Source organism: Coffea arabica, chromosome 8c (genome assembly GCF_036785885.1).
Source record: "Coffea arabica cultivar ET-39 chromosome 8c, Coffea Arabica ET-39 HiFi, whole genome shotgun sequence".
In the NCBI taxonomy this organism is placed as follows: Eukaryota; Viridiplantae; Streptophyta; class Magnoliopsida; order Gentianales; family Rubiaceae; genus Coffea; species Coffea arabica.
Genome location: NC_092325.1, coordinates 33698837 through 33713881, shown reverse-complemented (window position 1 = coordinate 33713881; position 15045 = coordinate 33698837). Strand labels below are relative to the sequence as shown.

The 15045-nt window shown below is 34.8% G+C and overlaps 1 protein-coding gene and 1 long non-coding RNA gene across 3 annotated transcripts; one reads left to right on the top strand and one right to left on the bottom strand.

The window, feature by feature from the left end:
* The first annotated feature begins 683 nt into the window (after window positions 1-683).
* Window positions 684-6840, top strand: LOC140013721 (probable folate-biopterin transporter 6). Its single transcript, XM_072063717.1, has 4 exons — window positions 684-1505; window positions 1650-1754; window positions 4496-4666; window positions 6163-6840. The coding sequence occupies exons 1-4, from the start codon at window positions 798-800 to the stop codon at window positions 6760-6762; spliced, it is 1584 nt and encodes a 527-aa protein (XP_071919818.1). The 5' UTR covers window positions 684-797; the 3' UTR covers window positions 6763-6840.
* A 268-nt stretch (window positions 6841-7108) lies between these two features.
* LOC113722532 (uncharacterized) lies at window positions 7109-13106 on the bottom strand. 2 transcript variants are annotated; one of them, XR_011820571.1, is made up of 4 exons: window positions 12615-13106; window positions 8009-8169; window positions 7898-7929; window positions 7109-7650 (listed from the first exon to the last, which is right to left on the bottom strand). It is a non-coding gene; the product is annotated as an uncharacterized lncRNA (long non-coding RNA). The 2 variants fall into 2 exon arrangements; XR_011820570.1 differs by having other exon boundaries at window positions 8009-13105.
* Window positions 13107-15045: the final 1939 nt, after the last annotated feature.

Genomic DNA, 15045 nt, shown 5'->3' with positions numbered 1-15045 from the left:
ATTAAAACTCCCCTAAGTTTGAATGTCCCTTGTGCAGGCAAGAATGGGATTTCGTTGGCAACTATTTTCGGAACCTCTTGTTTGTTTGATGTGTTAAGGTTTGATGCCTAATATGATACTAGTACTAAATAAAGATAGGGGCAGTCCGAGGATTCATTCAAGTTAAAGATTTCTAGATTTTTAACCAAATCTAAGATTAATTACCATTTCTTCACTTTTTTTTTTTAAAAAAAAGAGAATTTTTAATAAAGAGTTGTTACTAATACAATACAAGAAGATAAAAAAAAATCCTTTGAGAATGATGTATATTTTTGTTAGCCACGTGAAAACAAAAATAAAAAAGATGAGCACGAATAAATGTGCAGTGAGCAGTGAGATATTTTTTTTTCATAGACAGAAGAAACACACACACACACAATTAGATTAGAAACGCTCATAGAGTCATCGCCAAATTGAGTCAGAGACTAATTTAAGAGAGACTCACAAATCAACACCATCCAGCCAATTGGTGACAGGAGCAGTGAGATATAGACAAGGATTAAATCCACTTGCATTATTTTATAAGTCTTGCCAGACAATTTGCATGTCCAAATTTCAACTAGTTTGCATTGAAACTTTTTTGATTCCTCGAATATAGACGATACAGGGTATAAAACCATATCAACAGCTGTCCCAAAATGTTTAGTTGACTTTAGCAAGTCAACACTTGCCCTTACAGGAAATCCAAATTTCTTACCTTTCCTTTATGAGTTCAGATTCAGATCCATGATCTCTCATTCAAAGCCTGAATCTCCAAAATGTGTCCCTCAGAGACTCAAGAGCTCAATCCAAAGACACCGAATAGCAATATTGATGAGTCAGGACAGCCCTTAGCTGCAGCCTCAGAAGATCAAGGAAATGAAAAAGAGGAGGAGCCCTCCAACTCAAACTTGGTGAAAACTCATTCAATAAAATCTGTGATTCTTGAACCACTTGAATGGCTTCAGATGCTCTCTTCAAGACTGGATTCAACCTTTGTTCTTGGCGTTATTCTTGTCTATGGTCTAAGCCAAGGCTTCTCTGGATCTTTCTTCAAAGTAGTCTCAGATTACTATTGGAAAGATGTCCAAAAGGTACAGCCCTCGGCAGTGCAGCTATTCATAAGCTTATACTCCATTCCATGGGTGATGAAGCCCATTTGGGGACTACTCACAGATGTTTTCCCTGTCAAAGGTTACAAAAGAAGACCATATTTTGTACTTGCTGGTGTTGTAGGGGCTATTTCAGCACTGTTTTTGGCTTTGAGTGGAAATTTGGCAGTTGCATTGGCTTTGGGATTTCTGATCGGAATAATGACTGGGGTGGCCATTGCAGATGTGACCATTGATGCCTGTATTGCAAGAAAAAGCATAGAAATCAAATCATTGGCTCCTGATATGCAAAGCCTTTGTGGGTTTTGTTCCTCGGTTGGTGCACTTATTGGGTACTCCTCCAGTGGTTTCTTTGTTCACCATCTCGGAGCTCAGGCTAGTCCTTTTATTTTCTGCATTTATTGCTCTAAACCAAATAGTAATTCTTGTTTTTTTTTTTTTTGGTTTTAGAAAGCAATTTTGCTAATGATTTACAGATTTCAATAAGCAATTTATACCACTCTACACTGCATTTTGCAGGGGTCGCTTGGGCTTTTGGCAATACCACCGGCTGCATTGATTGCACTTGGGTTTGTGATCAATGAGTTGAAAACTGTAGATGACATCCAATTTGAGAAGAAAAAGGTGAGTAAAGTAGAAAATAAGCAAAAATAATAACCAATGCATGATTAGCTAGCTCCATTCTTGTATATTTCTTAACAACTATCATATTATTCTGCAATATTAGATGCTAGACTAAGCTAGGAAATTAAATCATCCCTCTTCATCAAGCATTCATTCAAATAAATCAGAGTAATTTTTCTGAGATTTATTCTAGGGTCAAATCAGGAGCTAGGATGCTGATTAAGAAAAATAACAGTGATAAAATCATATTTTAATTATGTCTTTTAGAGAATTTCATCTGAATTTTAGACAATTACCATCTTAATCACGTTCAAAGGGGATGATTCTTTTTGTCTTTTCTGAAACTGAGTAGAATTATTTAGGGGTTTTTTTTTTTGGAACGGTTTTCTTATAATCTATTAAAATATTAAACTGCTGAGCAGGTTAAATCCAGGGAGCAAGTAACTTGGGAAGTGATATATTGAACCTACAAAAAAGGGCGGCTATATTTTAATCAATAGACCGGGACAATGTAAGAGCTGTCCAAAGAGGAAAACCTTAAAAGGTGGGATGATTTGGGTATTAGGATTGAAGATCGTAGAAGGAAAACTGGCCCCTTAAACAAGTTGATAAATTAGGAAATTTTGATGAAATAATGACATACATAATGGGGAAAACATATACATAAACAACTATTTTCTCAGGTCCTCGAGCATTAATAGAATAATATTAACTAGTTACATGTACGGTTCAGATTTTGATGCCATAGCAAATTTTGTCAAGTATGAGACTACAAATCTCAATTAAAAAATTGTGAATTGTGATGGTATTTGATTTGACTGGATATGAGTAAGTCTGGTGATTCAGATTGACAGTCAGAAATTAAAAATTTGAAATTCTAATTTCCTGTCCTCTCTCCATTCTTAAATTCCAACCCCATTCGATTTGAAAAAAAAAGTATGATACATCAGCCACAAAATTATTTCGGTATTAAAATTTAAAATTTAACAATATTACTAGCCTTACATATATGAAACCAGCCCCGCGGAGTAGCTCGGATTGTGCGCTCCACCCAGTTGGGTTATGGCCACTTACTTGGTATCCAGGGTTCGAGTCCCGTAGTTGTCGTGTTCGGAAGCGTGAGGCCTTCGCTTTCGGGCCGCAGGAGATTAGTCGGACCCGTAAGGAATGATCTGGATATCCCTGTGTTGAAAAAAAAAAACATATATAAAACCAAAATATCAAGGCAAATCTTGTGATAGTGAAGCATGGTTTCAAAATTAATTTCTTGAGTTTATATTTGATAAAATTTAAAAATGATATTACTTTCTTGTTGAGTCTGAATTTTTGGCCTATGAGATGTATAATTATCGCTTGCTTTAAATTCTTTGACTTGCAAGAAATTTGCTGAATAATTCCTTGCCTTTAGTTTTAGACATGTCAAATGTCCACCCCCTGTTGACAAATTGTGGCTTGACGCTTGATCTTGCAATAGTGCGAAAAAGGATGCAACTCGATAAGCACTTGTAAACAGTTTTTTTTTTTTTTAAATCAATTGAAAAAAGAAAAAGAAAGTGTTAATTAAATTGACACTAATTCCAACAGGACCCTAAAGACATTTTGGCCTGAATCCTGATTGATGACTCCTTTTCTTCTTTTTTAATTTATTTATTCATGAAACCAGCTAATGTTATACTTCCCGACGCGGTTAGCGCCCCCCATCAGGGTTAAGTGGCTTATATGCACCATGTCCCCTTGTAATTAGGGATGAGCAGCACTTTACCCCTTTAAATTTATTTTTATTGACGCTTTGTCCGTTTGACTAAGGGTCAAATTTTTTTTGTTATTTCTTCCATCTCACAAAAGGTGGTATTATACACAAATATTTTTAAATTTGAATCAAGAAGCGAATCGAATAAGCTTTTAATTCATGATTCAATCCAGAGTCAGAGATTTTAATTTCTTAATATATTTTTAGCATTAAATACAAAACAAAGAAAAAGGGAAAAAAAATAGAAGGAGTTAGTTTAAAAGGTCATTTTTTTAATCCATTTTAATTGGTTCTTGATTGGATTTAATCGGTTCAATCGACTTTCAAATTTAATAGAAAACTAGTGACATGGTGAGTTCACAATTTGATCGTTTGAACAAACTTGCTTGGATTGCTTGTTTCCATCGGAAAATATTGTCGTTTTCTGTGATCACATTTCCCTATCACCTTTTTCCCTCACATATATCAAATCGCTACAGTAATTTTTCCATGAAAAATAACGAAAAATACAATCCAAACACAACCTTAATTTTTAAGACATTGGTTGTAGGTTTGAACTTTGATCTCATACTCGAAAGAAGCCAAGATATGCAGGATTTAACCACATATTGCTTTATGTGATCAAAACAAAGGAAAATTTTTCCTAGTTGTTTTGAGAGAGTTGTAGCCATTGATGAAATTTTTCTCAAATGAAAAAGTTCCCTTCCTAAACTTTATTTTGATTTCAACAGGGGTTCGTCAAAATTCAAAATTACAAAGAATTGCTCATGCAATATTTCTCAATCCAAAAACTTTATGATTTACCCATCCCAACATTTGAAGGCAATCTACTTCAAAACATACTGGGATTTACAATAAAAATTTCTTAATATCCTTAACCAATAATTACAAGGCCACTAGAGGGACCGTTTTAAGAAAATAAGGTCTCTGCAAAATGATCTACACATTTGCATGTCTATATAATTACTTCTACTTGTTCAATGCAATGCAGGCAGTTGAGAATTTGGGAACAGCAGTGAAAGGCATGTGCAAGACAATCCAGTGCCCAGATGTATGGAAGCCATCGCTATACATGTACTTATCTATAGCTTTGAGCATAAGTACTCATGAAGGCCAATTCTATTGGTATACAGATCCCAAAGCTGGTCCAGCATTCTCTCAGGTCATCTTTATACATCCTATTTGAAGAAAAGGCTTTTAGCTTTGCACTTTTATTTGGAAAAACATTAGTAAGTTATGATGGTAATTTTTTCTCCATTAAAATTCCTAAATTTTAACTCTTAAGAATTCCAGAATCGAAAGTATACAGCCTGAACTTGTTAATTCCTCACTGTTTAGGAGTTTTTTTTTTTTTTGCCAAAATAACACTCTTTACTAAAAAATATTTCCAATGTGATTCACTTTCAAATTTTATTCCCATATTGATATTATTGTTATCATCTAATTATCCTGATTGCCCCATAGGATAACAAGAAAGAAAAGTTCTTATCTAGTTTATAGTTTCCAATGTGAACTAAAATTTTAAATTTTTTTTATTATAGAGGCACAAAAAGATTGCATAACTTTTATAATTTTCTTATAATTATCTAAAATAAATTCTACCATTATTGACCTTGCTATTATTGGTCTCTGAATTTTTTAAAATGTATCAAACCTATTGCATATATATTTTTTCAAAAAAATAAATTTTAAAAATACAAAAATTGCAACAAAAATGGCAACGAAAATTGTAAGCAATTACAAAAACTTCAAGGCTATCATATTTGTTTATGTTATCCTTCCTACTCTTTGGAAAGACAAGAGAATAATCTTCATTTGCCTTAAGATTATCGACTCGAGAAGCATAATTTTAGATGCTGTTAACATAAATATTGGCTTCTTAGATTATGTTTGACACGGGAAAGATAACGAAAGAAAAAAATGCAGGAAGGTTTAGAGAGAAAATTGAAAAAGATATTAGATGAGAAAGAGAAATGGATGATATCTTTATTTTCATCCTGACACATATGCAGCTTAAGTGGCAAAAAAAGGATCATAAAGGTAATAAATTTTAAAATTAAATTACTTTGGGTATATGTTAAGGAAGAAGAATTATTTTGACAATAAACTCCACTGTTTAGTATCAAGACCTCTATAATATGTCATTTCAGTATAGCTAGTTAGCAGTTAGGTGCCAACTCTTAAGCTCAAAATTGTGAATATTGGTGAGACAATGATATCATTGAAGTCAAGCACTTAAAATAAATAAATAATGATTACCTCTAAAATTTTCAAAATTTCACTTTTCCCCTTAGATTTTCCCCCAAGTAAATAATTCTCTGTTATCGGTTCTATGAAAGGATGTGTTGGACCTATTTCAAGTTCAAAATGTGTGTCCATATAGGTATGTAGGCATAAACTGGAATTGCAAACATCTGAATCCTTTTTGCAAAGAAATCATTGACATTGAAGCTAAATAAGTTAAGTATGGATTTTTTTTTTCAGTTTCACTTTTCAAAACAATAACTTAAAATCATAAAACTTAATTGAAAGATTACTGCAACCCCATTGGCTCTCAGTCTGGCGCTTCACCGTTGAGTGAAACACCCCAAGTTTTGCCCACACTGAAAATATGCCCGTATTTTAGCTCCTGAACTCACATTCCCTCATGTTTTGCAGGAATTTGTAGGTATTATCTATGCAATTGGTGCATTGGCATCCATTGTTGGGGTTCTAATATATCACAAAACCCTTAAAGATTATCCATTTAGAAGTTTGCTCTTTTTTGCGCAGCTCCTGTATGCAACTTCAGGAATGCTTGATCTTGTTTTCGTGCTTCGTTGGAATTTAGCTCTTGGAATTCCAGATTACTTCTTCGTAATCATGGAAGAATGCGTGTCAAGAATCATCAGTAGAATTAGATGGATGCCAATGATGGTGTTGAGTAGCAGATTATGTCCTATAGGCATTGAGGGCACATTTTTTGCATTGTTAATGTGCATTGATAGCCTTGGTTCACTTACTTCCAAATCTGCCGGAGGGATGGTTCTCCATCTATTTCATGTCACCAGAACTAATTTCAAGAATTTGTGGGTAACACTTCTCATCAGAAATCTTCTCAGATTTGGTACATTGGCTTTGATATTTCTTGTTCCAAATGCTGATCATTCAAGTCTTGTAGTTCCATTTGATATATTGACAAAGACTGCCAACAATAGCTCTAGGAGGGATGATGACAATCTACAACTTGTACCGTTGAATGAGAAATTGGAGGTTTGAGTTTTGTTCGAGACAAACAATGATAGTTGTAATATTCTTTTTGATGAAAAATATTCTTGAGATTCTCACCCCTGTAAATGCCGTTTATCGAATCATTAATATATTCAAATGTTAACTACACACAAAATGTTTTGTTATTTCCTCTATCACATTGGCTCAATATGATCATGGACGTGCTAAATTGTTCTTGTAAATAATGAAAACATTATATCTATTTGACCAAGTTTGCTTTTCTCATCATGCTTTTTTTGATACTAGGAGGAGGATCACCGCGCGATGCGCGGTGTGCGAATGCAATTATGCCCAGTAATGGCCAATTTAATTGTAATTTATGAACAATATTAGCTAATTCAAACGGCAAGTAATATAACAAGTGTTACACAAGATTGAACAAATAAAAACACAAAAAAAGGAAACAGGTCTGTAAATGTCCAAGCTAAAATTAATAAGCAAGCAACGAGCAGGAAGATAAGAAATCCAACAGCTAGGAAATAAGCAGCAAACAAACGAAATGGACACATAAAATAAGTAACAAAAAGTAGTTCAACATGAAATGCAAGGCTGTCTATAATTTCCATCCTTCAGCAGTAATAGTACAGGAACAGGAGTTGAAAAGCTCCTTGTTAACCCAACAAAGTCATCCAAAAGTTTCGGGAAGTAGTAAATAAGCTCCCGCAATTCAAGTCAAAGAAGTGAGGCTCTAAGAAGATGCAACCAACCACATAGCAGAAAATACAAGTGATAGAGACGGAATATAGATAGCAAAATATAAAAGAAATAGGAAAGAGAGGAGAACCAGAAACACTAACCTGTCTGGCTGCAAAAAAAGCTTCGGGGCAGAATCAGAGAAAAGCAGGCGGTACCACGATAAAATCGAGCATACAAAAGCTAATAGCGAAAAGAAACAGAACAAGGAAAAATAAGCCCGTGCTAATAGACCGAGTGCAATGAAAAAAGTAAAGGCATTAAGCTGGTGCGCAAGAAAAGAAAGAAACCGTTGCTGGAAAAAGAAGGCAATAACTAAGTAAAATGACAAAGCAACAAGGGAAAAAAGGAAAGCAATTATTTTTTTGTAAAAAAAAGCTCAACAGATGCAGAGGGACTAAGTTAAACGTTCTTGGAGCAAGGCACTCACCAGCAAAACAGCAGAGATAGCAACTTTGCAAACTGAAACAAAGTCAGGAAATTAGTAATGAAAAAGGCAAAAAGAAGCAAGAGCAAGAGAAGAAGGAAGTTGATAGCTAACCTCTATTCTGTCTAGAAAAAAAACAGCCGAAAGGGATTAGAAGGGAGGATGCAACAGCTGTAGATATACCGCCGATCATGATGGTAAGCCGCCGAGGTTCTGCTAGAACAAACCAGGTAATGGTAACAACCACTGTATAAAGGGAAAACACCGGATTATCCCTGAACAGAGCAAGGCTGAAAGGTGATGTTTGGCAAAAGGCAACAATGACGGTCACTTCATTTTTACAAATATGTCCATGAGCAGGAAATAAGGAAAAAAGAGAAACTGAGCAAACGGAAAGATAAAGGCTGGGTAGTTTAGTAAAATAGAGGTACCAACTTTCCCATCAAATACAACTCTCCACCAAATGGAAGTAATCAGAAGTGATGGCTGAGGATGTATTCGATTAAGATGCGCAGAAAGTAGATTGCAAAAATCTATGCCAGCAACGGAAAGTGCAACTCTTTAGACAAATATACGAAAAAAAAGATTTTGTTCAAGGAAAAAATACTAATAGAGAGGCATATTTTATTTTGAACAGCTAAAATGCAGGCCAACTAATTAAGTAATCATTAACAATAACAAAAAAAAAAGTGACGAGGAAAAGGCAACAATTAACAGAGAGAAATTGATAGGTAAATATGAATGTAAGTAGGCAAAAAGGCACTTTTTTGCTAACCCAATATATTGGGTCAGATCAGGCAATAAATAATTGTTAACAATCAACGTTAAAAAATGATAATTATTATTTGTTTTGGCAAAAATATTTTTTTTCCTAATAACTAAAGGAACCGGTAATTAAACACGATCCATTAGATGAACAATAAAAAGCAAGACATTATTAAATAGCTATTAACAATTAATTGTAGCGTATTGGTAAATAGATACAGTTTGGTGGAAGAAAAAAATGGTCATTTTTTTTTGTTAAGACGATCCACTGGAGCAAAAAAAGAAGAGCGGCCAAATAAACAACGAATCATCAAAGGGGAAAAAACGAAATTATTAATTAACCAACGAAGCATTAATGGCAAAAAAGCATCTATTTGATAAAAGAAAATAAAAAAACAGATTAAATTTGTTTTTATTTTTGGAACAAAAATGGTTTTTTTTGGCTAACAACTGCAAGGGAGCACTAATTAAACACGATTTATTGGATGACCAAAAAAAGGCACTATTAAGCGCAAAGCGCCAGTAAATACATGCAGTTTGGTGGAGGAAAAAAAGGACACTTTTTGCTCATACAATCCGCCGGAGCATAAAAAAGAAGCTAAAAAACCAGCAAACCATTAACCGGGGAAAAAAATTGAAGTATTAATTAACTAACGAAACATTAACAGCAAAAAGGGCATTTTTTTTATAACATCCATAAAATAAAACAGTTGATAAATATATTTTTTTTGCGAAAAAATGTCCCTTTTTTTTTGCCTAACAACTGCAAGAAATTGCTAATTAGACGCGATCCATTGGACAGCAAGGGAAAAACCATTATTAAGCAGCCAGCAACAATGAATTGCAAAGTATCAGTAAATATATGCAATTTGGCGGAAGACTAAAAAAGGCCAACGAAAAGCAATAAATAATTGCTAACAATCAACGGTAAAAAATGATAATTATTATTTGTTTTGCCCTAAAATATATAATTTTTTTGGTAATAACTGAAGGAGTCGGTAGTTAAACACGACCCAACTCATCAAGCGCGATCTGTTGAATGACAAGAAACATGACATTAAATTAGTTATTAACAATTAATTGCAAAGAATTGGTAATTATATGTGATTTGACGGACAACAAAGAAAAAAAGGAATCCAAATTTTTTGTTAATGTGATTTGTTGGATAAAAAAGTAAGAAGCAAAATTTTAGCACAATCCTACATGCAATTAGAGGACAATTACTTTTCATCCAATCAAAACTCGCCATCATCAATTTAATATGCAATTGGGAGGACTACCACCAATCGACGAATCAGAGGACGACAACTCGTCAAATTGGAATCAATTGGAGGACTACCACCAATCAACCAATGGAAGAGCGCCACATCAGCATTTGGGTTCAATTGGGGCAATTGCATTCACACATTTACTATATATGTTAATAAAAGCAATGCTGTCCCCAGCTTGCAAAACCTTTTTCTAGTGCAAGCCCCTTACTTTTCTCCTTCCTCCCTTTAAGGCTTGAAATCTCCCATCGGGTCAAAAAAAAAAAATTAGTGATGTTAAGAAGAAAAGAGTTTGGGGGGAATGTTTTTTGTATTTCACGTGCAAATGTTACAATGATACAAGACCTATATATAGGCTTACACTAAGATAAAATACAACAAATCTAAAGACAAATCAATAAGATAAAATACAACAAATCTAAACAATCTTTTAGATAATTACTTGGTATACATAAAAAAACAAGATATCAACAACTAAGAATCAACACTAATCAAGACCCAACACCTAACGACTAACAACTCACTCTAATTCTTCCCCTCAAGTTGTGTCATACATGTCCAATTTGTCAAGTGAGTTGTGGAAGCTTTTAGCTGGCATAGCTTTCGTGAGTATATTAGTCAGTTGATCTTCATTTCACGAATGGGAATTGTATCGCCCTTTTTTGAAGATTTTGTTTAATAAAGTGCCGATCCATTTCAACATGTTTGATGAGATTATGTTAAATGGAATTATGACTGATATTGATAACTGTCCTATTATCACAAACAAGATTAATTTCTGACTTTGGAGTAAAGCGAATATCGGTCATCAGCCTCTTAAGTCATATAGAAGTTCACATATACGCTTAGCCATTCCTTTGAACTCAGCATTTGCATTGGACAATGCCATCACCATTTATCTCTTACTCCAAATAACTAAATTACCACTAACAAAGGTGAAATAGCCTGAAGTCAATTTTTGATCGATAGTGTTTCCCACCTAATTAGCATCTGTGTAATCAATAATATTGAGATAGTTTTCTAGAAAATAAAATGCCTTTCCCAGATGAATCCTTCAAGTATTGAAAGATTTGCGTTACAACTTCCATATACCACTTACTAGGAGAATGCATGAATCAGTTAACAATACTAACAATATATGCTTGTAGAAGGCCCAGGGTCATCGCGAAGTAAATCCTCAGTACGCGGGGGACTCTGTTGACGCTGGCCTCATCGAGGAGGTGGTTGAATAGGGCTTGGCGGGGCAAGCATATATTCACCAAGAATGTGCTCCACAACCCCTATTTTCTCCAAGCAACCTAAATCCAAGGGCTCCATCGGACAAGCTAAGTGCAAATCATGACGAGCCAAATCCAAAATACCCAGATTAATCGCCTAATGAGTAATATAGGAATCCAATATAAGAGGTTTGTTCTTCTTAGGCAAAACCGACTTGAATTGTATAGCCAACCAGCACCCAAGATTAACCTTAAGGTTATTTAACATGCACCACAAAAAGAAGTATTCGGGTTTGGCCATAATGCCTGAACTGTCTTTCCTACCCGAAAAGCTATAAGCAAAAAAACGCTGAACATATCGCCAAGCAGAGAACTTAAGGAAAAGCTCTTAGATTGGCTCGGGTCATGTCACTCCCTATCAATAGATAACTCATGCCATAAACCTATATGTGTTGAGAAGAAGGGCTCGACATAGTCACAAGCACTATCAATATACTCTCTCATCTTAGATTGGGCTCTACCGATGAAACCAAAAGCGAGATTGAACTCGGCGATCAACTGCCTAAACTCCCTGCCCAAAAATCGATGTCTAATCACATTGAGGGTGTTGACAGTGAATTCATTAGGTAATTCAAACTCGAATGTGGCGTAGAATTCCCTAGTCAACTCAACAAGGTGGGACAATGAATTCGAGTATAGTTACTCCATCCAATAATTGTAAACAACTCATCCATCTCATTGGCAATTTGTAAAGTTTTTAGTGTAGGTTGGTGGATCTATTTACTAGCAATTATGCGCTTCTCGCAACAATTGGCATATCGACATTTATCCTCATCCTTAGTAAAGTTCAAGTTTCCCCAAAGTGAGCTGGTGACTCTATATGTATCCCTTTATCCCGACCTAATCGAGACATTTGCCCTGAAGTAGAGGCAACAGAAGGTTTAGTCTTCCTAATGGTGGGTTGTGGTGATGGAGTGTTAGTATTTTTCTTACTGGTGCGCTTTTTCTTGGCCATTGTCATCCTTGATCAGTCCAGAAGGTGAATAATCGACTAACAAATCAATTAACCAGCACAACAGATTCGACAAATCACCCAAACCAGAATTTTAATAATGAACCAAATTTTTAACCAAATAAAATTACCAATCAGATTCCAATAAGGGCAATTTCACCCCAAGAAAATAAAGGATTTGATTTGCCAAGGAATCGTAATTAGAAATTGAAATCCCGAAATCAACGTCGATTCACCAATTCAAATAGAAAATATAAAAATAACCAACTCGCCAGCATAGAGATAGTGAATGATCAATAATTTACCCCCAAAAATTTACCAAGTCAATTGTTAGAACCGGAACACCACACAAAACAAAGAGCAACAACAATAATTTTATTCAGTAAAAAACAAGAACCGTCACTGTTGTGTGCCAATAGCCTAATGGTATCCATAATTTGAGTCATAGAGTAGATTACCGATACCGCCAAGTGATAGAAAGGAGTCGATGACTACTGCTTGTGGGGTAAAATAGAAAATGGTGGTCACTAGTAAGCTTGAGCGGCGCCAATGTGTGGTGAGACCGCGACTAGACGACGGTGTAAACGATGGCAGGATGACGAACAGACACGAGGAGCAGCAAACGGTGGCTGTGACTGTTGAATGGCAAGTGGTCGGCGTTTGAAATGACGGTCGGTGATGGCGAGCTTGAGCAACAGACGAACAGCGGCTGGAGCAGTGAGCGGCGGCGGCGAATGACGGCAAGGAAAAAAAAAAGCTTGTGGCTCACAACAGCGATAAGAAAACGACGAACAAGGGCGGTGATGGTAGCGGTGATTAGCGACTGAAACGGCGGCGGAAACCCGAGTCTTGGCGGCGACAGTCGTGTGGTTGGAGAGGAAAAGGAAGAAAGAAAGAAAGAAAAAGAAAAGAAAGAAGGAAAAAAGAAAAAAATAAAGAGAAAAAAAATAAAGAGAGAAAAGGGAAAAGAAAAGAAAAAGGAAAATTTTTTTTTTTAAAATATTTTTTTAATTTTTTAATTTTTAGTTTAAATTTTTTTTTATCATCACAATAGAACAAGGCACGGTTGCGTTATAAAGTGAAAGAATTTTCTGATCATGATTTTGAGAAATTTCTTTTTAGTACGTTACCAGAAGGCACAGGCACATCATTCTTAAAATTTTGCACTTGTGAAAATAACGGACTGTAAGTTAAGTGCAGATGTGCCTTCATTCAACTACAAAACACAAACATTAAATGAGTAAAATGAAACTCAAATATAAAAATGAGGAAAACACAATTGAAATAACATCAACAGAGTTAGGTTGCCTCTCAACAAGCGCCTTTCTTTAACGTCTTTGGCTAGACATGACTAAATATCTTCAGTTTGTATGAGTTAGATCTTCAAGTTGCAACATCTCCACCTCCTCGACTGGAAAACCTTCATAATAAGATTTGAAATGATGTCCATTCACCACGAATTTCTTATTCATTTTCAAAATTTGAATTTCTATTGCACCACAATGGAAAACGTGAGTAACTAAAAAAGAGCCAATCCAACGAGAACATAATTTACTTGGAAATAATTTAAGTTTCGATTGATAGAGAATAACTTTTTGGCCAACTGCAAAGGTTTTTTTGAAATTTGTTGGTCATGAAAAGCTCTAGTCCTCTCTTTGTAAATCACAACGTTCTCATAGGTTACGTTTCGAATCTTCTCTAATTCTTGCAATTTTAACTTTCGATGAATTTCGGCCTTCTCTAGGTCCATATTATACTGTTTTACTGACCAAAATACTCTGTGTTCGAACTCACTGGAAGATGGCATGACTTTTCAAATACTAACCTATGAGGAGACATCTCTATAGGTGTCTTATACGCAATCCAATATGCTCAGAGTGTGTCTTCTAACCTTTGGTTGCAATCTTTCCTATCAGGATGCACAATTTTCTTTAAAATAGACTTGATTTTCTTGTTCGAGGCTTTCGCTTAACCATTTGTTTGGGGGTGATAAGAGGTCGAGATGTTATGAAAGATACCATACTTTCTAAAAAGTGCAGCTATCGTCTTATAACAAAAATGCATTTTCCTGTTGCTGACGATGATTTTTGACATTTCAAAACGTACAAAAAATATTTGAATTAACAAAATCTGAAACCACTTTCGAATCATTAGTACGGGTGACTTTAGTTTCCACCTATTTGAAAACATAGTCAACTGTCACAATAATATAGAGAAAACCAAATGACATAAGAAAAGAACCCATAAAATCGATACCCCAAACATCAAAAATTTGAACAAAAAATATGAGAGTTTGTGGCATTTGATCCGTATGAAAAATATTACCTACTCTCTGACATCTATCACAAGACTTACAAAATAAGTATATATCTTTGAATAGAGAAGACCAGTAAAACCCACTTTCTAATATCTTGTGAACCGTTTTTTTGGTCCAAAATGACCTTTACATGTAATATTGTGACAAAAAGTTAGTATAAATTGAAATTCATTTTCACTTACATATCTTTTCATCACTTGATCCACACACCGCTTTCACAGGTAAGGCTCATCCCAAATGAAATATTTAGCGCACTTTTTAACTTGTCCTTTTTCGCCTTGAACCACCATGCAGGTAATTTATCAGTCACTAAATAATTAACAATATCAACATATCAACACAAAGAAGAATTAATGAAAAATATTGCTCGTCTGGAAAAGTTTCTCTTAATGAAAATTCCTCTACGACAATGGATACCGATTCAAATGATCAACTACTAAAATTTTTGATCCTCTTTTATCTCTGATCTCCAGATCGAACTCTTATAGAAGCAGTATCTACCTAATCAACTTTGGATTTGCATATTTGTTCATCATCAAATACTGTAGATTTGCATGATCAGAATATATGAT